Source organism: Rhinatrema bivittatum, chromosome 6 (genome assembly GCF_901001135.1).
Source record: "Rhinatrema bivittatum chromosome 6, aRhiBiv1.1, whole genome shotgun sequence".
NCBI classification, from domain to species: domain Eukaryota; kingdom Metazoa; phylum Chordata; class Amphibia; order Gymnophiona; family Rhinatrematidae; genus Rhinatrema; species Rhinatrema bivittatum.
The window spans coordinates 313,202,080-313,224,455 of record NC_042620.1 but is presented as its reverse complement, the minus strand read 5'-3'; the positions used below and the strand labels follow the sequence as shown (position 1 = coordinate 313,224,455).

The following is a 22,376-nucleotide window of genomic DNA, read 5'->3' as shown; positions in this document are numbered from 1 at the left end:
GTTGGCCAAGGAAGAACCAGCGCATCGACGCCCTCGGCTCCTCGCTCCCGACGTCGACTGTAAAACCGAGGAGCCTTCGCGTTGTGCCACGCGGCCATCAGGTCCAGGTGGGGCAGCTCCCACCGATCGCAAATGAGATGAAAGGCATCTTCCGTCAGCTCCCATTCTCCGGGGTCGAGGTGGTGTCGACTGAGGAAGTCCGCCTGAACATTGTCGACCCCGGCTATGTGAGACGCTGCTATGGAGTTGAGATGGCGCTCTGCCAACTCATCAGAAGCTTTGCCTCTTCCGCCACAAGTGGACTTCTTGTCCCCCCTTGGCGATTGATGTATGATACTGTTGTTGCATTGTCCGACAACACACGGACCGCCTTCCCTTGGACCAACGGGAGGAAGGCTTGCAGAGCCAGGCGCACCGCTCTGGTTTCCAGACGGTTGATGGACCACTGCGACTGGACGGAGGACCATCAGCCCTGTACCGACTTGTCTAGGCAGACCGCTCCCCAACCGGAGAGACTGGCATCCGTCGTCACCACTGTCCAGTCGGGGACCAACAGAGACACTCCGCAAGAGAGATGGCCCGGATCGAGCCACCAGTGAAGACTCTCCCGCGCCTGAGTCATGAGTGGAAGTGGTAGGTGGAACTCTTCTGATACCGGCTTCCATCGGGAGAACAACGCAAATTGTAATGGTCGCAGATGAGCAAAAGCCCAAGGAACCAACGCCAGTGTGGACGCCATAGATCCCAGAACCGTCAGATAATCGCGAACCAGCGGCAGCTGAAGACTTAATAATCGACGCACTTGACACTGAAGCTTGCGTGCACGATCCGCGGACAGAAAAACCTTGCCCTGCTTCGTGTCAAAAAGAGCTCCCAGGTATTCCAAGGACTGGGTAGGAACAAGCTGACTCTTGTTGAGATTGACAACCCAACCTAAGGTCTGCAACAACTGGAGGACTCTGGCTACCTCCTGACGGCAACAGGTTTCGGACTTGGCTCGAATCAGCCAATCGTCCAAGTAGGGGTGCACCAGGAACCCCTCTCGTCGAAGGTGAGCCGCCACCACTACCATCACCTTTGTAAATGTTCGCGGAGCCGTGGCGAGGCCGAAGGGAAGAGCCCGAAATTGGTAGTGTCTGCCCAAGATGCAAAATCTGAGAAATCTCTGGAAAGACGGCTGAATTCCGACGTGGAGGTACGCCTCCGTGAGGTCTAAGGAGGCCATGAATTCGCCTGGACGAACCGAGGCAATCACTGACCGAATCGTTTCCATCTTGAAGTGTGGAATACGCAGACACTTGTTTACTCCTTTGAGGTCCAAAATCGGTCGGGACGATGAAGTAAATGGAATAACGACCCGTGCCTTGTTGATTGGGAGGAACGGGGACGATTGCTCCTAAATCTTCCAGGCGCCGGAGGGTGCTTAGCACTGCCGTCGTCTTTTTTGGGCACTTGCAGGGCGACATCAGGAACTTGTCTGCTGGAGTCCGTGCAAAATCTAACGCGTAACCGTGTCTTATGATGTTGAGGACCCACTGATCGGAAGTTATTTTGGCCCATTCCTCGAAAAACAAGGTCAGCCTCGCCCCTACGTTTGGAACGGAGGCCAGCGGCTGCCGTAAGGAATGGACCCGCCGTATCTCATTGAGAGGCTTTGGGCCCCGTGCTGGACGGGGTGCCTCCCTGTCTGCCGTAACGTTTCCCCCGAAAGGACTGTGGCCATGAAGAAGCCCGGGAAGAAGTCGAGCGATAAGACTGACCCGAGGACCTCTGTGGACGAGATTTCTTGTTGCCTCGGAACCGGGATCTGGCCGAATAAGAGGACCGGGCTCTGGACCTGTCTTCTGGGAGTTTAAAAGCCCTGTTCTCACCAAGAGAAAGCATCAGATCATCCAACTCTTTACCGAACAATAACTTTCCCTTGAAAGGCAGAGCTCCAAGGTGAGCTTTGGAGGATCCATCCGCCGCCCAATTGCGAAGCCAAAGCAAGCGGCGCGCCGAGACAGCAGAAACCATGGATCTAGCGGAAGTACGTAGTAGATCATAAAGAGCATCCGCACCATAAGCAATGGCAGCCTCTAGGCGATCCGCCTGCGTGGCCTCTTCAGGGGAAAGACCTGCATTCGCCTGTAGAACTTGGGCCCAGCGCAAACTAGCCCGCATGGCATAGTTGCTACAGATAGCAGCTCGGACTCCCAATGCTGAGACCTCGAAGATCTTCTTGAGCTGCACCTCCAGCTTCCTGTCCTGTATGTCTCTAAGGGCCGTGGCCCCAGTGACCGGAATCGTGGAACGTTTCGTTACCGCTGACACCGCAGAATCCACCTTTGGAAGCCGAAGAAGTTCCAGTGCGTCCTCCGGCAGGGGGTAGAGCTTATCCATAGCTTTGGTTACCTTCAGTCCCAGCTCAGGAGTGTCCCACTCCCGAAACAAAATGTCCGATGCCGAGAAATGGAATGGGAAGGCTACCGCTGGACCAGTGAGTCCCAGCAGGACTGGATCCATAGTTGCTCCGGGGCGAGAAACTGTCGGTGGGGCTTCAACCCCTAACTTGTTGAGAATTGCCGGAATAAGCGGGGACAGCTCGTCCCTTCGGAAAAGACGTACCACCTTCGGGTCGTCCCCATCACCGGCTTGCGAAGGTTTGCCCGGCCCCGACTGGGCAGAATTGTCCCCCGTCGCGCCATCGACCCCCGTCAGGGGCTCGTCGGGCGGATCCACCTCATCTTGTGAGGTGGAGTCGGTATCTGTATCCTGCGGGACACCTCTTGGTGTCCGTTTTCTTGTCGCAGGGTCATCCCGGGATTTTTTCTTCTTTGGAGTGTCCCTTTTGGAGTGGCTATGCAGCTCCTTGCGCCTGCGGCCCTTGTATTTTAAAACTTAAAATACAGCAGGAGGGCAAAATCCGCCGAAAACGAAGACTCCGAATCTGAGGTGACCGAATCATCACCATCCTCATCCGGGGACTTAGCCCCCCCGGTGGAAGCCGCCCCTGAAGACCGTTGTTGAGGCGACAACGCGGGAGGCACGGCAGAATCCCCTGCAGGTTCCTGCCTGACTTCATGAACAGAAGCCAAGATGGCCGCCGCTCCCGCACTGAGCGGGAAGGGGTCAGCTGGCATGACAGAAATGGCGGGAGTGCGCGACGGCGACCGCACCGACCGGGAATGGACCCCCCTGCTTGTTGTAGACGGTCCCTCCCCGCCCGGAACGCAGGCGGAACAAATCCCCTCACGGGAGAGCCGCGCGCGCGCCGAGCCACAAGCGCGGCAAACTGTACCCCGAGGCATCCTCACAGTCGCGCGGGAACGCAAAGGAAAAATAAAAATAAAATTTAAAATTTAAAGCGCCGAAAAACTCCCCTCCCCTCGCCGAACCGAGGACCTATTTCCCCCCCCCGGCGAAGAAGAAAACGGAGAGCCGACACAAACAAAGAAAAAATAAAAAATACACTTTTTTTTTTTTTTTTTTTAAATCAAACCTGCCGCTGTCCAGGGTCCTGGGGCTCCTGCTCCTGTTGGGGGTGAGTGAACCGGGCTCCCCGGTGTCACCCCGACGCTGCTGCTTTGGCAGTTCGGGTCCTCGACCCTCAGCAGCGGCCTCAACCAGGGGGGGATGGTCCTCTCAGAACCTTCCCACCCCCCTGGGAGGCAGGACGGACAGCTTCCGTTTAACTACTCTAACCAGAATTAGAATTAAAAATTTACCTTAAAAACAAACTGAGCAGAAAATTAGTAAAAGAACTAAAATAACCCTGACTAAACTAAGAATCAGTCCTCAGGGCACCCAGAGGCTGTGACTACACCTGCACCACCTACTGGAGACAGAGTAAGACTGAGGGGCTGTGACTGGCACAGGAGCATATGTAGCTCCGCCCACAAGTTTTAATCTGTCTCCATCTACTGGTGCGGGGTCACAACCCAGGTGTCCTGGACTGATCCTGGTACGTACAGGGAAAAAACTTTCCCTAATACTTTTTTTTTTTTTTTTTTAACTAACAGGCTGCAGGTTTGCATCTCTACCATCTGCTGGAGTCAGAGAAATACTGGGGGACTGCCGGTGGCACTCTCTGTTATGTAGCAGTGCCCAAAGCTTTTGTTGTCTGACTCCATCTGTTGGTAGGAATGCACAACCCACTGGTCTGGTCTGATCTGGGTATGTTCAGGAATGAAGGTTATGCTTGATTAGTACCTGAAGAGAACCATGTGCTGGGAACCAGTGAGGCATTTCAAGGTAAGATAGGTGAAAAGAATAATCACTTACTCTGTACATTCAGCCCTTTGGCTTTAGACATGAGAGACATGATGTCACGGGTGTTGTGCACAGCGGCACGGAACCGATTCAAGCCTCCCTTCTGAGCAGTGGGAGAGAAGCGAGGCTTGGGAGCCGTGCGTTCTAGAAGCTGGTCCAGATACTGAGCCACTTCATCACAAATGTCAGCTGGGGGAAGAAAAAAAATAGATTAGGTATTTTATTATGTAAATTTGCATTCCTGGTATAGCGCTAAGGGTTTGGAGTTCCTTATATTGAATTAATCAAAGAAATGAAGTGAGGAGAGCATTAAATCAAGAGTTTCCACCTTTTATTCATAAGTGCTTGGAAGGAGATTTCAGTCCCCCGACACAGACAGTGTTTCGCCGCATGGGCTGCGTCGGGAGGGCCAGAGGCCCAGAAGAACAACTGATATTTATGTCAGAGGGTTCTCAGTGCAGGAGCCAATGATCGTATCGGTATGTTCTATCAGGAGAAAATGTTCAGTGAAGGACGCCTTGCGGAGGATTATCCGGAAAGTGGTGGACTGCCGGACGCAGAGCGATAGTTCTCAAAACAGTTCCCAATCGATTTCTGTATATAACCGGCCTTTCAACCAGAACTATTCAGAGGAGAGAGGGAACTCCAACAAAAATAGCATTAAAAGGCAGCTGGCTGGTTCAGAACCCTCTGACATACATATCATTAATGCTTCAAGCACATTGTCTGACATATATACTCTCTCTATTTAATCCCCTGCTTCTTTTTCTATGCTCCAAGTTGTATTACTCCCTTGTTTTATTGTAACTGCATTCCTTAGCCTTTCTCTTGTTTAATGTGTTAATGTTTTATCATTACTATTATCATTATTTATTACTATTATTAGGATCAATGTTATTTTTTACCTTTTTGTTCCCTATCCACTTGTTAAATGTAAACCGGCATGATGAGATATTTATCGCGAATGCCGGTATAGAAAAACTTAAAATAAATAAAATAAATAAATATCAGTTGTTTTTCTGGGCCTCTGTCCCTCCCGACGCAGCCCATGTGGCGAAATACGGTCCGCATCGGGGGACCGAAATCTCCTGCCAAGCACTTATGAATAAAAGGTGGAAATGCTCGATTTAATGCTTCATTTCTTTGATTAATGCAATATAAGGATCCGCGAACCCTTAGCACTATACCATCCCTATTTGTGGTTTTTCACCGATAGTGAATACCGCTCGTCGTCTCCACTTCCTATTTGCAGTTTGCATTCCTGACCATTTTAATCGTAAAAGAAAAAATAAATTGGGGAGAGGGGAAAGGAAGGGATATGGGTCTGTTGGGTTTTGGAAATGCTGTTCATTTGAAAATCGAATAAAGAGATTACTTTAAAAAAAAAAAAAAGGAATTGAAGAATACCGCATAATTATCAGAGAATATCAAGTGGGCAGCAATATGGGAGTGTTATTTTATGTCACACAATTTAGAATGTGCTTTAGGGATTAATCTGCAAATGAAGCAAACTGTAGTAAATCAGCCAGATGACAGCATGTGAGGATTATTTAAAAAAAACAAAACAAAAAAAAAAAGGTCAGACAAGAGAAAAATCTATGGGGGAGTTGGGATTTAAGTTAAAGTACAGTTCTTATTAGGATTTACTTACAAAGAATGTCAAAACAATTTCAAAAAGATTTCACATTAAGGGGTAGAACAGGGGTCTGCAATTCCAGTCCAAGTGCTACAAAAATAGGTCTGGTTTCCAGGATATCCACAAGGAATATGCAGGAGATAAAATTTGCATATTGTGGAAGTAGAGCATGCAAATATGTCTCATGCATATTCACTGTGGATATCCTGAAAACCAGATGTGTTTGACGCACTTGAGCACAGGAGTTGTCTTGCCCCTGCTATAGAGAATTTTCTTCTCTTTTTTTGGTCCAGCAGTTTCCTCCTACTCCTTTGGTTTTCCAATTGAATCAGAACTGGCCTCTATTTGGTTATAGTGCCATGAAACTACATATGCAAAGTCCCAGGATTTCCCCCTCTCCAACCCAGTCTTCTGTCAGGAGCTGCGAACCACAGCTCCCTCTGGAACATGGCATACGTGCATCCTAAAGCCAAACAGCAGGATTCACTGCTGAGCGATGGCCGAGCCTCCCACCCCCACAAAGGGTACAAATCTCCCTCTGTAGCGCCTCCAGTCTCGCTTGGTCTGGGGAGCAGAAGCTGACCACAAGAATTAAACATGGGCCTTCTGCTCAGCAGTGTACAGCATTACCAGTGACCCACTAGACTGCCCCTGGAGACAAAGAGCCTGATTTTCAAACGCATTTTCACACTTAAACTGGGCTTTTGAAAATTGCTATGATAGTATTTTACAATAACATGCGGAAGTCTTTTAAAAATTGGGGTCTGATTTACTAATGCTTTTCGCTCATTCTCTATTACAAAAAAAAAAAAAAAGCTTAGTAAATCAGACCCATTAAGCTACTTTGAAATGGTTTCCAAATGCATTGTTAATAACGTTAAGCATCCCTCTCTCAATTCAAGAAAATCCAACGGGATAGCCCATTAGGTTTCTATGAAATTTTATTTTTGGCTTGATGAATGGCACCATTGCTTAAACTTGCACAAATTTAAACTTTTGTCTGCCTCGCATTACGATCTGTCCAATATATATACCCTTTTACTTTTCTGTGAAATTACAGTTAGACACATTAAGGCTGATTTTCAAAGGGTTTATAGTTGACTAAGGCTGAGTGGCGAAATTTAGGAGCCTAAAAAGTGGACGGATTTAGGTTGGGGAAGGAACACTAGGTGCCTACATTTAGGAAAGTTGACTTGCAGGTTTAAAATGATATCTCCACTAATTTTCAACTTAAAACTTAGGGCCTCATTTACTAAGTAATTTCCTGAGCCACAGAATGGGAGAAACGTCTTTAGTAAATCAGCCCATAGGAGCTTAAGTTCAGCTGAAACTTCACCATAAGTTTAGACACCTAAAACAAAGGAGTCCTGGTTAGACTTCCTAATGTTCTGGGATATTCTTTTCTAGAAGCCAAAAGGACCCAAGACACTTCCTTCAGATAACCTACGACCAAAGATTGCTGCCTTCTCAACCTCCAGGCTGTGAAAGCTAAATTGGATGGCAGGATGGAGTTACTGGGCTTAAAGAATACTTTAGTTCGATGGGTGCCTTGATGAGCATTTTCAGTAGGAAAGAGAATCTAGGCTTTTGTTACTAGGGGTACTGGAGAATACCCATACAGAAGACTGATCCCTCCAGTGAAGAGAGAATGCCTCTATTGTTAGCCTGCCTTTCTAATCTCTTCCTGGAACATAAGACTGATAGCTTCCTGTTCAGGAGGACTGCAAACAATTTCAACTAGGGCAAGTCCGCCCAAGGGCAAGTCTATTTGGCACATTTCAGGGACCAGTCGTGGGAGTCCAGCAGGGGACAATTTAGTCTATCTGGTAGAATGCTGACCTTTCCTAACAGGTAAGCAGCCCTCAAGGATACCCCGACTGCTTAACGACACAAGAAACAGGATCCTGTTTCTTTTTGCATGTTCCAAAAGAGCATGACTGTCTGGTGGCAGGCTTGAACTAGAGTAATTTTTTTGGCTACCCAATTTCTGGAGGTCTTTACAATGTTCCCTACAGCCGTCATCTCCAACAGGATGGTGTGAAACCTCTCTTCCTGGAGGGACCAGGAGACCTGGGCATACATCTTCTCTAGAGTTCCCCAGCCCAGGATGAGTGGAGCGTGTGATGTGAACTGTTGCAGCCAAGATGATGTCTGCTGACTGAATTATTTCCTCTGCTCAGGGAATGATTATACTATGCTCTCTCCTCAAGAACATAGCCTGAGTCAACTGCAACAGAGCCCAATGAGCTCCTATAGAGGTGATGGGTTCAAGATGGGTGCCTGGGGAAGCTGTTATGAACTGTAGAGCCCAAGCACCCGGATGGTGATCGGCACCGATCTTTGGCCCCTCATCAGTTGAATTTCCAGGCAGTGAAACATACACATTTCCAGCCTGTGTACATATGCTGCAATGCATCCAGACATTTAAAGGTCACTTCTAAAATCCAGCTACTCAGATAAATGGGCCCATCTGAAATCTGCCATCCTCTATTCGGCTAAAAGTACAAGCAGGATTTCACAGCGCTCGCACTTTTAGCTAGGGTTAAGAAAAAGAGGCGTTCCTGTGGGAATGCTCAGGCCAGAGAAATAAACAGTGCACATACGTTTTCATTTTCAAATGTACTACGCTGTTTTATCTCCAATTGGCCACTAGCACAAATAGCAGGAGCAAAGCATGTATGCGCTCTACACTAGCTGATTATGAAAGAGAAATTATCTGAATAGTTTCTCTTTGAAAATTAGTTTTGAGATACACTCATACAGACGTGCGAGCTTCGCTTGCAAGCTATTAAACAATTGCCCTCTTGGTGGATACTCAGTGAGTGATTCTGGGCCAAAGGGCAGATCATGGTACTATAAATCTACAAATCTGGGATCCTTCCTGAGATTTGGATGGGTCTCATGAGGGTGTATGTCTCTTGGAAGTCCAAAAATCACAACCTCTCGGATTTAGAGCTCACTTTGGTCCAGAAGGAAATCTTAATTCCTTCTTCAGGAATACATTCCAGGGTCCAAATTCCCTGGTTTGCTTAAGAACCCAAAAGTACATGAAATAGAATCCCGGACGGAGAGACAGCAAGGGGGAGGATATTTCCAACCTAAGTAGATCCTGGTGCAGAGAGAGGGCCTGAACTGCTGGCTGAGGGGGCAAGCCCAAAAGTTACATTTGTAATTGTCCTTGATGATGCAGAAGACTCAGCTGAGGTTACAAGGTGCCAATAGTTCATACAAAAACTCAGCCTTTCCACACCTGAGCTGCAAGACTATTTTCTCTGAACTTGTGTTTGACAGTGTAGCCATATAAGGCTTCTATTCTGCTTCTATTTTTGAGCCTTCTGTTCTGAGGCAGCGTCTCCCATGAGAAAAGGGCTGCTTCTGCTTAAGTTTCCAAAGTGTGGAAGATGGGTAGTAGAGAGGGCTACTAGTCCCTTGCTGAGATCCACAATCTCTTTCAACTTCTTTTCTATTGCCCGAGTATGATACACCTGTAAATCTTTCCTGCATATCTTCCCTAAAGCACGATGCTCCTAGCCACAGCTTCAGCAGGTATCGATGTCCATGGCAGAGGTTTTCAATGCAGTCTCACAGGCCAAAGCAGCCAGCAGAACTGACATGTGCATCTTGGGCTTCTCACACTTTATCAGAGCAGATTCCAACAATATGATTCACTACTCCATAGAGAATCCTCACTCCAAAAGATGGTAATAAACAGCTTGGAAAGAGCTAAACATGTTCTCAACCTGCTGCAACCTCTATTCTACCCCCCACCCCCCCAAATCCTCAGCCGAGAGTATGGTAATGTCTTACCACTCCCAGCTCCTTCCAACATTGCTCTGACACTCCCGACTGAGGTTTCGAGGATCAGGGGAGTCCAGGGGGTGGAATAGAGATTGCAGGCAGAAGGGGAGGGGGAAAGGAGAGGATAGGATAGGAAAATTAGTTCTTACCTGTTAATTTTTGTTCTTGTAGTACCACAGATCAGTCCAGACCATGGGTTGAGCCTCCTGTCCAGCAGATGGAGACAGACCAAAACTGAAAGGGTATCCTATATCAGGACAGAGCCTACCCTGCAGCCCTTCCGTATAACCATTGTCAAAGCAGACAGAATAAAGATAAACAGAAAAGAATCAAGCAAACAACAAGAGAACTCGAAAACTTGAACACGTGCAAACATTGGATGGACTCTATAGATAGTCGCTCTTGCAGAAAAGTCCACGGTCATCAAAAAGATGCTTCCGGTGTCTCTAATTATAATCAATCTGAATTCTACAAAAAGGAGGAAGGAAGCTTCGAGCGGCCAGAAGGAAGAATAGGGAAGGACGTCTGGACTGATCCATGGTACTACAGGAACGAAAATTACAGGTAAGAACTCGTTTTCCTTTCACTGTATATACCCGGGTCAGTCCAGACCTTGGGATGTATCAGAGCTTCCCTAAACAGGGTGGGACTGAGATAGCCCCGCTCGAAGCACCTGCCAACCAAAGGAACCAAAAACTGGCGCCTGAACATCAAGGCGGTAATGCTGAGCAAAAGTATGCAGAGACTTCCACGAAGCTGCCCTGCATATCTCCTGCGGAGAGACCGATTGACTCTCCACCCAAGAAGTAGCTTGAGAACGCAAGGAATGAACCCTCAGACCCTCGGGGACCGCTCGGCCCTGACAGATATAGGCCGACGCAATGGCCTCCTTCAACCAGCGAGAGATCGTAGCCTTAGAGGCCTGTTTGCCCCGGTTGGGCCCACTCCACAAGACAAATAGATGATCAGAGACTGATCATCCCCAGCCATACCAGCGATCTCCGCAGGAGAGAACGCAGGAAACTCTACTGACTGATTGACATGAAAGGAAGAAACAACTTTTGGCAAGAAAGACAGAACAATCTTAAGGGAGACTCCCGAGTCCGAGAAACGCAGGAAGGGCTCCCTGCACAACAACGCTTGGATCTCAGACACCCGTCTGGTGGAGCAAATAGAGACTAAAAACACCGCCTTAAGTGTTAAATCCTTGAGAGTAGAGTGGCAGAGGGGCTCGAAGGGAGCTAGGCAGAGAGCCCGGAGGACCAAATTAAGGCTCCATGAAGGATGTTTAACACCCTTGAGAAAACGGACAATATCAGGATTAGACGCAACCACATAACCATCCAGATTACCCAAGAGGGAGCCAAGGGAAGAAACCTGTACCTGGAGCGAACCGAAGGAGAGACCCTTGGTAAGACCACGCTGGAGGAAGGAAAGAACCAGCGAAACCGGGGCCAAATGAGCAGAGATTCCAGATTCCACACAGACAAGTCAGAAAACCTTCCAAACCCGGACATAGGCATGGGAAGTAGAAGTCTTGCGGGCCCACAGAATAGTGGAAATGACGACCTCCATATATCCCTTCTTTCTCAGTCTCCGCCATTCAAAAGCCAGGCCGCTAGACAAAAGCGATCCGCCTGGTCGAAAAATACGGGACCCTGCCGTAGAAGGCACTGAAAATGACCGAGACGAAGAGGGCCGTCCCATGACAGGTTTATGAGGTCTGCGAACCACGGTCTGCGGGGCCACTCGGGAGCTACGAGAATGACAGGACCCCTGTGGAGTTCTATCTGTCTGAGCACTTTGCCCACCAGGGGCCAAGGAGGAAACACATACAGAAGGACGTCGCGTGGCCAGGGACGGACTAGCGCATCTACTCCTTCCGAACAGTGCTCCCTCCAGCGGCTGAAGAACCTGGGAGCCTTGGCATTGTCCAAGGTTGCCATCAGGTCCAGGTGAGGAGGACCCCACCGGTTGACAATCAGCTCCATTGCTTCGGACCACTCCCACTCACCGGGATCGAGCCGCTGGAGACTCAAAAAATCTGCTTGAACATTCTCCTTGCCTGCAATGTGAGACGCTGTTAAGCACTGCAGATGGTGCTCCGCCCATGTGAAGAGCTGGCTGGCCTCGAGGGCCCCCCTGGCGACTGATGTACGCCACAGTGGTAGAGTTGTCCGAGAGTACCCGAACTGCTCTGCAGCAAAGCAGGGGGAGAAACGCTTGAAGAGCCAGATGAACCACCTGAGCCTCCAGGTGATTGATGTGCCCGTAGGATTGGGATGGGGACCAGTACCCCTGCGTGGCAGACTGCCCCCCAACCGGAGAGGCTGGCGTCCGTCATGACTACAATCCATTGCAGAGTCTGAAGGGATATTCCGCTCATAAGGTGCTTGAGCGATAGCCACCAATGTATGTCGCTGATGGTAGAGTTGGAGAGAGGAAGCTACGTCTGAAACTTTTCCGACACCAGTTTCCAGCAGGATAGCAAAGCTTTCTGTAAAGGACGCATATGCGCAAAAGCCCAGGGAACCAAGTCGATCGTAGAAGCCATGGTCCCCAGGACCTGTAGGTAGTCCCACGCCATGAGGAGAGGCATGGAAAGGAAGTTTCGGACTTGATCCATCAGTTTGAACGCTCGAGAGTCCAGCAGGAACACCTTGCCGACTCGGGTATCGAACCGAGCCCCTAGGAATTCCAGGACCTGGGAAGGTCGGAGATTGCTTTTGGAAAAATTGACTATCCATCCCAGGGACGAGAGGAGAACAAGGACGTGGTCCACTGCCAGCTTGCATAAGGTCTCTGACTTGGCTCGCACTAGCCAATCGTCTAGGTAAGGGTGGACTAGGACTCCTTCCTGCTGGAGGGTGGCTGCCACCACCACCCTGACCTTGGTAAACGTGCATGGTGCCATGGCCAGACCGAAGGGGAGAGCCAAGAACTGAAAATGTTGTCCCAAGATGTGGAATCGGAGATACCTCTGATGTTCGGCACGGATTGGAATGTGCAGGTAGGCCTCCGTCAAGTCGAGAGAGGTCAGAAATTCTCTGGGATGAACAGTCGCTATGACTTCCCTCAGGGGTTTCCATCCGAAAATGGGGCACTTTGAGGGCTCCGTTGACTCTCTTGAGGTCCAAGATGGGGCGGAAGGAGTCGTCCTTTTTTGGAACCACGAAATAAATAGAATACTGGCCGGCGCCCTGTTCCTCCACGGGCACAGGGACTATAGCCCCCAGCCCCTGGAGTCTGGTGAGAGTCTGACATACAGCAGCCCGCTTCCAAGGGTCGCACGGGGAGACCAGGTACAGATCTGGCAGGTCCCGAGCAAATTCTAAAGCGTAGCCTCTCTTGATTATCTCCTGGTCCGACGTAATCTTGACCTATTCTTCCAAGAACAGGGACAGACAACCACCTAAGTTTGGAACGGAGAAATGGGCCGGCCGAATCTAAACATAGAAACATAGAAACATAGAAATGACGGCAGAAGAAGACCAAATGGCCCATCCAGTCTGCCCAGCAAGCTTCACACACTTTTTTCTCTCACTGAGAGGCGGGCTTGGTCGTGGGGCGCTGTGGATTACAATCTCGGAAGGCATGACGGCCTCGAAAGGACTGATATCTGAAGGAATTTCTCCTAGAGAAGGCGCCCCGTGGCCTGGTATTATATTTCCGCTGACCCCTAAATCAAGTGCGAGTAGGAAAGAAGGTTCTCGCTTGTTTTGGGCAATCCTCAGGTAGTTTGTGGACCTTGTTCTCACCCAAGGATTTAATAAGCTGTTCCAGGTCCTCGCCATAAAGTAACTTACCTTTGAAGAGGAGTGTGCCCAGCTGCGCCTTGGAAGACGAGTCAGCCACCCAATTACGGAGCCAGAGGAGCCGTCTGGCCGAGACTGCAGAAGCCATCGCTTTTGCTTGGACCCAGAACAGGTCATAAAGGGCATCTGCCTCATACGCTATAGCACCTTCCAACCTTTCAGCCTGCTCTGCCTCTGCAGATGGGAGGTCCTGGGTGCTGAGCAATTTTTGAACCCACCTGAGGCTTGCCCGCTGCATGAGACTGCTGCAGATTGACGTCCGGACACCCAAGGCCAAGACTTCAAAGATGCGCTTGAGATGGCATTCCAGCTTACAGTCTTGGATATCTCACAGGGCCGTAGCACTCACCACCGGGATGGTGGTGTGCTTAGTAATTGCAGTCACAGAAGAATCCACCTTGGGAATTTTCAGCATGTCTAAGCACTCCTCCGGAAGAGGATAGAGCTTCTCCATAGCCCTCCCGATGCGGAGCCTCCGCACAAGCCGGCATTGCAGCCGAAAACTTGTCCACTGCAGGGCACTCTATCCCCAGCTCCTGAGAGATAAAGGAGATAAGTGGCTCCAGTTCCTCCCTTCTGAATAGGTGTAGAACCCGGGAGTCATCCCCCTCCAGAGAGGGAGGAGGAGTCTCAACAAAATCCTGATCTGGATCCTTTTCAGGGACACTCAAGGGAGCAGGGGGATCCGGGGGAGGAGGGACCCCAGGGATCACCCGCTCAGACTCCTGCGCATCAGGAACTGCTGGAGCGGGCGGCGCAGCAATCCAAGGAATTTTAGGGAGAGGAGGACCGGGGGTGGGTCCACCTCTTCTTGTAAGCTGGCTAAATAGGATTTGTGCACTAAAAGCACAAATTCTGAGGAAAAACGAGGCCTGGAACCTCCGGGGGGGGGGGGGGGGGGGGTCAGGACCTGCATCCGAGGACTGCACGGGGCTCAAATCAGGGGGAGAATCCAAAAAATCTGGGTCCTGCGAGTCCTGCTGCCCCGAAGTAGCAGCAGCCGAGAAACCCAAAATGTCTGCCGTTTCCGCGGTTTGCCAACCCGGGAACGGTGGACATTTGCTGCCGTGGAGGGACCCTCACGCCTCCTGGCAGGTACTTAGAGCAGAGCCCCTCGCGGGAGAGTCGGATTGATGACTCCCCGCAGGCTAAACATAGAGGGGATCACTGCATGGCCCCAATGCTGGGAGGAGGAGCAAAGGAAATCAGCTGGGCAGCTGGGGCTGAAGGAGCGGAGGCAGGAGAATGAACTCTGCACGCTCCCTTCTCTCCAGATAAGCTGCCAACACTTGAATTCACCCTGTTGTAGTATTATTTAGATTTATTATTATTATTTATTTATTTATTTATTTATTTTTGAATCGGGTAGGCAGAGGAAGAAGGCGTCCCTGCAGGCAGCACCAGGGAAGAAATGTCATGGGGAGAGAGAGAGAAGGCTGTACAGGAGGAGTGACTGGCACCACAAATATCACCCCACAGCCGAGGAACACCAGGGATAGGGAGCTTGGGCTATATTACACAAGGGGCAAAGGCCCCTAGGCGCCCCCCCCCCCCCAAGAGCGAGGAGACAGGAACTGTTTCCTATACAGAAATCAACAGAGTCCAAGGTAAACTTTACACTTTTTTCTTTTTTTTTTAAATTAAAACCAGGAAAGATAATAAATACTTGCTTGATCCGATACAATTAGAGAAGAAAAGGAGCCCCAAACAGGGACTAAGCAAAAGGAACAGGGAACTGCAGGGTGAGCTGTCACATCTGCTGGAGACAGACAAATACTGAAGGGATGCAGGGTAGGCTCTGTCCTGATATAGGATGCCCTTTCAGTTTTGTTCTGTCTCCATCTGCTGGACAGGAGACTCAATCCATGGTCTGGACTGATCCAGGTACGTACAGGGAACACAATTTTGCAGCAAAAAAATAAGACAGGGGAGGAAGAGGGGTGGGCTGGCCTCGTGACTCAAAGGCTCACAGATCTTTTTTTTTTTTTTTTTTAAATTAGGGAGGTGGAGAGTAGGGTCAGATGCTAGGCTCACATATATTTTAAAGTGTTTTCTGGGCTGGGGGATCAGACTTTAAGGCCCAAAAAATTTGCAGCCTCTTAACCGGCTATCTATTTTGAATATAGTCAGTTAAGTAGCAAGTATGGGACTGAGCCAGACAAACCTTTTGAATATTGACCTCACAACGTATTCTATTTACCCATTTTAAATATCATGCTGTTGAAAAGCTGAAATTCACTAAGATAAAGGGTTTTACAAACATAATTACTTACTAGCATTGGGGTTCTACCTTACCAAAATAACTCCATGAAATTTAAATAACTGGGAGGGTAAATACTAGAGAAGATAACTTTAGCATGCATCACATCGATCAGCCTTTTCAAGCAGGAAGTCAGTAAACTAGTACAGTGTTGTCATAACAAAGTAAAATGCCACAGACAGCTGCATAGTATTGGGTGCACATCAATTGATCAGATGATACAGGCGAAATGCATTGTAAGCATGCATGACAGAAAACGTTTTACCTGGCAATATAACGTGGGCTTATGGCAGCAGGATTTCCAACAATCATGATGCCTTAAGTTCCACGCTACACAGAACTTGGCAAAAGAAGTGTTCATTCACAGGGTATAACATGGTTTAAATAGACAGATGAAGATGATGCCATAACAAGTTAAATCATACATTAGCAACATGCCAATTAAAAATGAACATGACACATAAGTACACCAGGTCAAAGTACAACAAAAAGCAGAGAGAGACAAATTCCACATGGAAAGAAATGGTACCAATCACAGTACCTGCAATGATGGTGAGGATTCAACCACAAGCTAGTTAAACTGTAAGTACAGGTTCTGTTATTAATTAAGGGAATTACGTAAGTAAAGCCCCAAGAAAAGAGAGTAAATATCTACTTTAAAAGAAAAAAATCATTAGAAAGAAGAAAAGAGATCAGTGACACATTTTGCAGTTAGAAATGTTTTTAAAACTAGTCCCAAAAAAATGACAAACGAGAACACCAAGGAATAGTTCTAAAGTAGAGGAAATTCAATCTAATCCAGTGGTATTTACAACATTCTCCCTTTCTTCTATAGACTGTGAAGAAAGATTGCCAAGCCAGAGTCAGATTTTCTAACTCATTATAAGCTGAATACCCGTAGGTCCCAAATATTAGCTCACATTAAACAATTGTTTGGGATTTTCAGACCTGCATTCCTACAGTATTTTTTATTGAATAAACATTTAAAAGGTAAGCGTGCAGCCTGGCCTGCCATATGAAGGGACCGGAGTTTAATTCCTAGCTCAGGTTTCTCCCATCCTGGGTTGGCTGGGTCTGGGGATACGGTGAAGGAAGCATTCACAGTCCCTGGAGGTGGGAGAAAGCCACAGTTGTCACATCTGCCTACTGGCCTGATTCAGGGCCCATGATTGCAGGATTCTGGTGGCACGGTCCCTGACCAAGGTCAGTCATTGTAATGACTGGACTAAAGCACGTTGGGAGGGGGTGATATAAAATAGGGGATCTAGATTCCCAGATAGTTGTAAATGAAGGCTCATGGTGCTAAATCCCAGCCCTGGTTCCAAATGAGCTGGAACTCAAAGGAGCAGTGGTGGTGGTGGTGGGGAAATGTTTAAACTGTTTGCCAAGGTACAAATACAATTGGTATTTGTACAAATAGCCTGTTGTGCATAAGGAACCAATGGACACTATGGTTTTATATCTGATTTTGTATTTCAATAAAACGTTAAATCATAAATAGAGAAATGCATATATTAACAAAAGCAAAGTGAGAAAAAGATTGCGGGGTGGTGGTGGTGGTAAGTAACAGGTTTTGGTTTTGTTAGACTTGGCAATCACAGCCCACCCATGCCTGCGAAATTCTTGGCAGCAATACTGCAGGGGTTCATCATTGCCTTCTGCAGTCCACAGAACCTGGTCTTCCCACGTGGTCTCCCATCCAGGTACTAGCCAAGCCTGATACTACTTAGCTTTCAAGACCTAATATGTTGAGGCTCACTCAGGGTAAAACAATTAATTGGAACTCCCTCACACAATAATTTTACAAAAATAAGCAAAGTTTATGGTCATTTCGCACAGCTGTGCTTTCTTACTTGTTCCTGTTGTATCTGGTTGTTCATGTAAGAATCATTCTTTTCTACTGTTTGGACTTCTGATATCTATGATTTGTGAAACCAAGCTGAGGGCCTCTCTACTCTTGTGCTTCAAGCATTGCATTGCCCTGCACTTTCTTGAGATTGTCAACCTATCCCACAGAGACTCCTCCATCCTTACCATCATCTGCACATGGAAAGCCATGCAGCGAGTCCTCCGTATCTAGCTCAATGCAGTGTTGGATGCTGATGCCATCATACTCATCATCATACAGCTTACCCTCCGGCCCTGGGTCCATGAAGCTCAGGTCTGTATGGCATGATGTGGTTAGGAATTCGGCTAATTTACCTGTCTGAGTCCTGTATAGACCAAAAAAATTATTGATGATTATCTACATTTTTGTACCCCTTCCCCTGTTATTTGTAATTTCCGTTGCTTTTGTTCTATGTAAACCGAGGTGATGTTTCGACTAACATCGGTATAGAAGACTCTTTAAATAAATAAAATAAATACATTTTGTAGTGTCTTTCTTCTAAACAGGGCAGCCAACTTCCGCCCTATAGCGAACCTGCCTATGATTTCTCCCACCAGACCTCCGCCAAAAACCCTGCCCTTTGGTCTTCAAAAAGAAACTGAAAACCTGGCTCTTCAGCCAGGCTTTTTCAGACAGATAATCTCCTTGCCCTTGCACTTACTCCCCCTATGAATCCTTCCAAGTTAAACATCCCAATGCACATTGTGGATTTCTTTCCTCTTAACTCTCCTGCTGGCTAAGTTAGTTCTTTCTTGTTACCCATCAATTACTCCCCCCTTCCCCATCTCGATATCTCACCAGGCATAGGCCTTCGTTTCCATCTTATTATTAAAGTTATTATTTTTAATATTGTTATTTATTTACAACATTATATGATAGTGTATTTCTAATGTTTCTAAAGTTTCACATGTTTGTTTGTTTCTGCATGTTCATTGTACCCATGTTTCATTGTATTCGCCATCCGGCAACAGTTCAGTTTCATGTAAACAGGTGCGATATGTATCCTATACAGGAACATCGGTATATAAAAGTTAAAAATAAATAAATAAAAATAAATAATTTGAAAATTAATACTTTAGAAAAATATGTCACAAAATGAAAGGCCTGGCAGAACATTTCTAATTAAAAAAAAAAACGTTTTACCAAAATATGTAGATGGGCCGTTGTTAGTAAATTATCCCGTCGGAAGACAGCAGGAGACCAGACGGCCTTACTTCAAGAAATGCTTTTATTCAGTATTTTCAGTGAGCAGTTGACATTAACAGTTCAATATTGTATATTTCAACAAAACAGTAAAAGACCACTGATCATAAGGTGATTTCAGTCCCCCTTTTGACACAGGACCGTGTTTCGCCAAGGCTGCATCAGGAGGGGCGGCTTTAAACCAGACCAAAATATTTTAATCATTCAGTGTATGCTGAAAATGGTCTTGATGCCTCAATGGGATGGGCATTTCCAAACAGGAGAAGGAAAGGAAAATTGGTTCTTACCTGCAAATTTTCATTCCTGTAATACCACAGGATCAGTCCAGACCAGTGAGTTGTGCATTCCTACCAGCAGATCCATCTGGGGGAAGGAGCCATAGGGGGCAGGTTAACCCTCTTCTATCCCAGATGGGTCGAGATTACGTCAGACCAGTGGGTCCTCGCCATCATCCGAGAGGGGTATTTTATCTGGACTTTCATCACCTCCCTCCGGACAAGTTTGTGGAATCTTCCTGTCCCACACACAAGAAGGCAGCATTGGAAGCTACCCTGGCGAGGCTCCTGTCCTTGAAAGCCATCATCCCATCAAGTCAGTCAATCGATACTTAAGGGTCCCGAGATTTCGCATGGAAACTCTGCGCTCCGTCAAGACCGCAGTACAGCCAGGAGAATTCCTCACGGCCTTAGACTTGTCAGAAGCCTACCTGCATATCCCGATCCATCCGGATCATCAGCGCTACCTACGCTTCAAGGTTCCAGTCTGGGAGTTCGGATTCGTCCGGCGAAACCTCCTGGTCTGACTGATCTGGACTATCCAGCGGCGGGAGGTCCCGCTCCCGATAAGGGCGTGAGGGTCCAAGAACAGGATCTGCTGGAGCTGCCACCGCAGCGGCCGCCGCAGTCGCAGCCACCGCAGGAACCGCAGAAACAGCAGGAACAACCGGAACCGCAGGGCCTGGACGGGAAGCCGTTTGCATCTGTACAAAGGCATGAATCCCCTTAAAGAGATCCACCCAGGAAATTGAAGCAGCCTCTAATCGCCGGGGTACAAGATCCCCCGGGATTCCCGATTGGTCGAGACTGCCCGCTAAATCCGGGGTAGCCCCTGGGGAACTGTCAGCAAATCGTGGCTGAGACTGGTCCTGGCCCTGGCCCGAGGGTCCCACGGCCTCCTCACATTGGGAACATAGGGAGTCTGGCTCTTCACTGTGAGTGGCTCGAAGCTGGCATGCAGAGCAGAGGCCGAGGGCTTTAATGCCGGAGGCAGGCGGCGCCCCCGCTGAAGACGCTGAGGCGTTGTTCCATTGAAAACTATGCGCTGAATGAAAAGCGGCAACAATATACGCTTAATACAACAGGCGCTTAATAATATGCGGCAGCAATATGCGCTTAATACAACAGGCGCACAATAACCATATGCGGCAGCAATATGCGCTTAATACAACAGGCGCTTAATAATATGCGGCAGCAATATGCGCTTAATACAACAGGCGCGTAATAATAATATGCGGCCGCTATATGCGCTTAATACAACAGGCGCTTAAGAATAATACGATATGCAATATGCTCTCAGCAATATGCGGTCCTGAATACACGCTCAATTGTATGCAATATGCTCTTAGCAATACGTGATTAGCAATACACGCTCAATGGTATTCAATATGCTCACAGCAATAAGCGGTTAGCAATACACGCTCAATTGTATGCAATATGCTCTCAGCAATCTGCGGTTAGCAATACCCGCTCAATGTTATTCAATATGCTCTCAGCAATAAGCAGTTAGCAATACACTCTCAATCGTATGCCACATCGCAACAGTACTTTCATTTAGCTCAATAGACTAAATGTCCAACCCAGCCATTGTATATTCATTCATGTTCATTCTCCAGTTTTTTTTCTGTCCTTTATTTCCTGGCTACTCTAGCCTCCAAGTTCATTCTCCCTGTTATTTGTATCTGCGCTTCGGCCTTCTTGTTATATGGTTTTTGTTAAGTTAACCCCTAAGTTTGATGTAAACCGGCCTGATATGAAGCTTGTCATGAAGTTCGGTATAGAAAAATGTTAAATAAATAAAATAAAATAAATATGCTCTCAGCAATAAGCGGTTAGCAATACACTCTCAATTGTATGCAATATGCTCTCAGCAATAAGCGGTTAGCAATACACGCTCAATGGTATGCAATATGCTCTCAGCAATAATGCAATATACGCACAATGAGGAATAGAATATGCGCTTAGTCATAGACCTGCGCCTATTACGGGCGCTCAATACCTGAACAAGGCCACAAAATGGCGCCCTCCACGGCGTGCCACGCCGCCGATCCTCGGTTCCTCGGAGACCAGAAATAAAAGATGTACGCCTTACCTGATCCTCGGTGCTTCCCGGCTGGAACCCAGGCGGTCTCCGGCTGCGGGGGGAGAGGGCAAGTACCTTCACCGCCGCGTTTGAGGATATGCACCCGCTGCCTCGTCCACGCCGGGACCGAGGCACCTCGTATGCCTCACCCGAACCTCGCCTGGGGGCTACGTCCCTGCCGCGATTCGGCCACCGGACCGAGGACTTAAACCTCCGGGGGATCACGGAAATCACCCCGGGAAACTCTACTGGGGGAGGGACCTTAGGGTATCACCGCAGGAGTGCGGGGCTCGATGCTGTAGAAGTGTTAGTGAAAAAGAAAGTAGAAAATAGAAAGTAGATTTGGAAAACACGCTCAGCGAGCGTGCAGGCTCTCCAAACTGCTTTGGAGACGGAAATTACTAAGTTGCTACGCTTCCTGTGGGGGTATATATACACCCGTGCTGACGTCAGATCCGTCTCCAACTGCTAGCACGAGCATACTATACCCATTCGTTCTGAGTCCATTCGTTCTGAGTCCATCTGGCTACACGCCAGGAAATATCTTGTTTTTCAAAATGAAGCAATCCCCAATAGGGAGATGCTCATCCACCATCTGCTGGAGATGGAGAACACTTGCAGGCTGATGTCACTGCAGGGGTGTATATACTGTGTCGTTAGTTTCCTCTGCCTCCATCTGCTGGTAGAGGTGCATAATCAACTTGTTCTGGATTCATCTGATGGACACTAAGAAAATTGCTATTTACCTGCATTAATGGCTTTGAAATTGTCCTCAAAATGGACAAATTCACTTTTTGCAGAATGATATTACCTTCCAGTATCATAGTGATATTTTCATCTACTTTTCCATTCAAGATTCACCTCTCCTCCATTAAATTTCCATCACTCCTGTCTATTCTAACGACATGAACTCTAGCAGATCAAATCCTGTGAATGTGAAGGACAGAAGAGTGGTAGGGAAGAGGGAAGGTAAAGACGGAGACAGGAGGGAAAAAGAAAGAAAATGGGCTGCCAGAGTTTTTCTCTAATACATTGAAAGGAAAGCAGATGCATAAAGGCTATCTGTTGATTCAAGATACAATTCAACCAAAATAAAAATACCAATGGAGTTTAAAGTCTAATTCACAGCATGCAGTGCCCGAACAGTTCAATATTCACCCTCACAAG

General features: G+C 47.8%; 1 protein-coding gene across 3 annotated transcripts in view; it reads right to left on the bottom strand.

Annotated features, from left to right (window-relative positions):
* The window catches only part of PHKA1 (phosphorylase kinase regulatory subunit alpha 1), a 278,473-nt gene that overhangs the window by 107,580 nt on the left and 148,517 nt on the right, over positions 1-22,376 (bottom strand). For 2 of the 3 annotated variants that reach the window (XM_029607522.1, XM_029607521.1), the window contains exons 18-19: positions 17,795-17,973; positions 4,264-4,440 (exon numbers count right to left, since the gene is read on the bottom strand). In XM_029607522.1, the coding sequence (XP_029463382.1) occupies positions 4,264-4,440; positions 17,795-17,973 (356 nt within the window). The remainder of the gene's footprint in view (positions 1-4,263; positions 4,441-17,794; positions 17,974-22,376) is intronic. The other variant, XM_029607523.1, reaches the window with a different exon arrangement.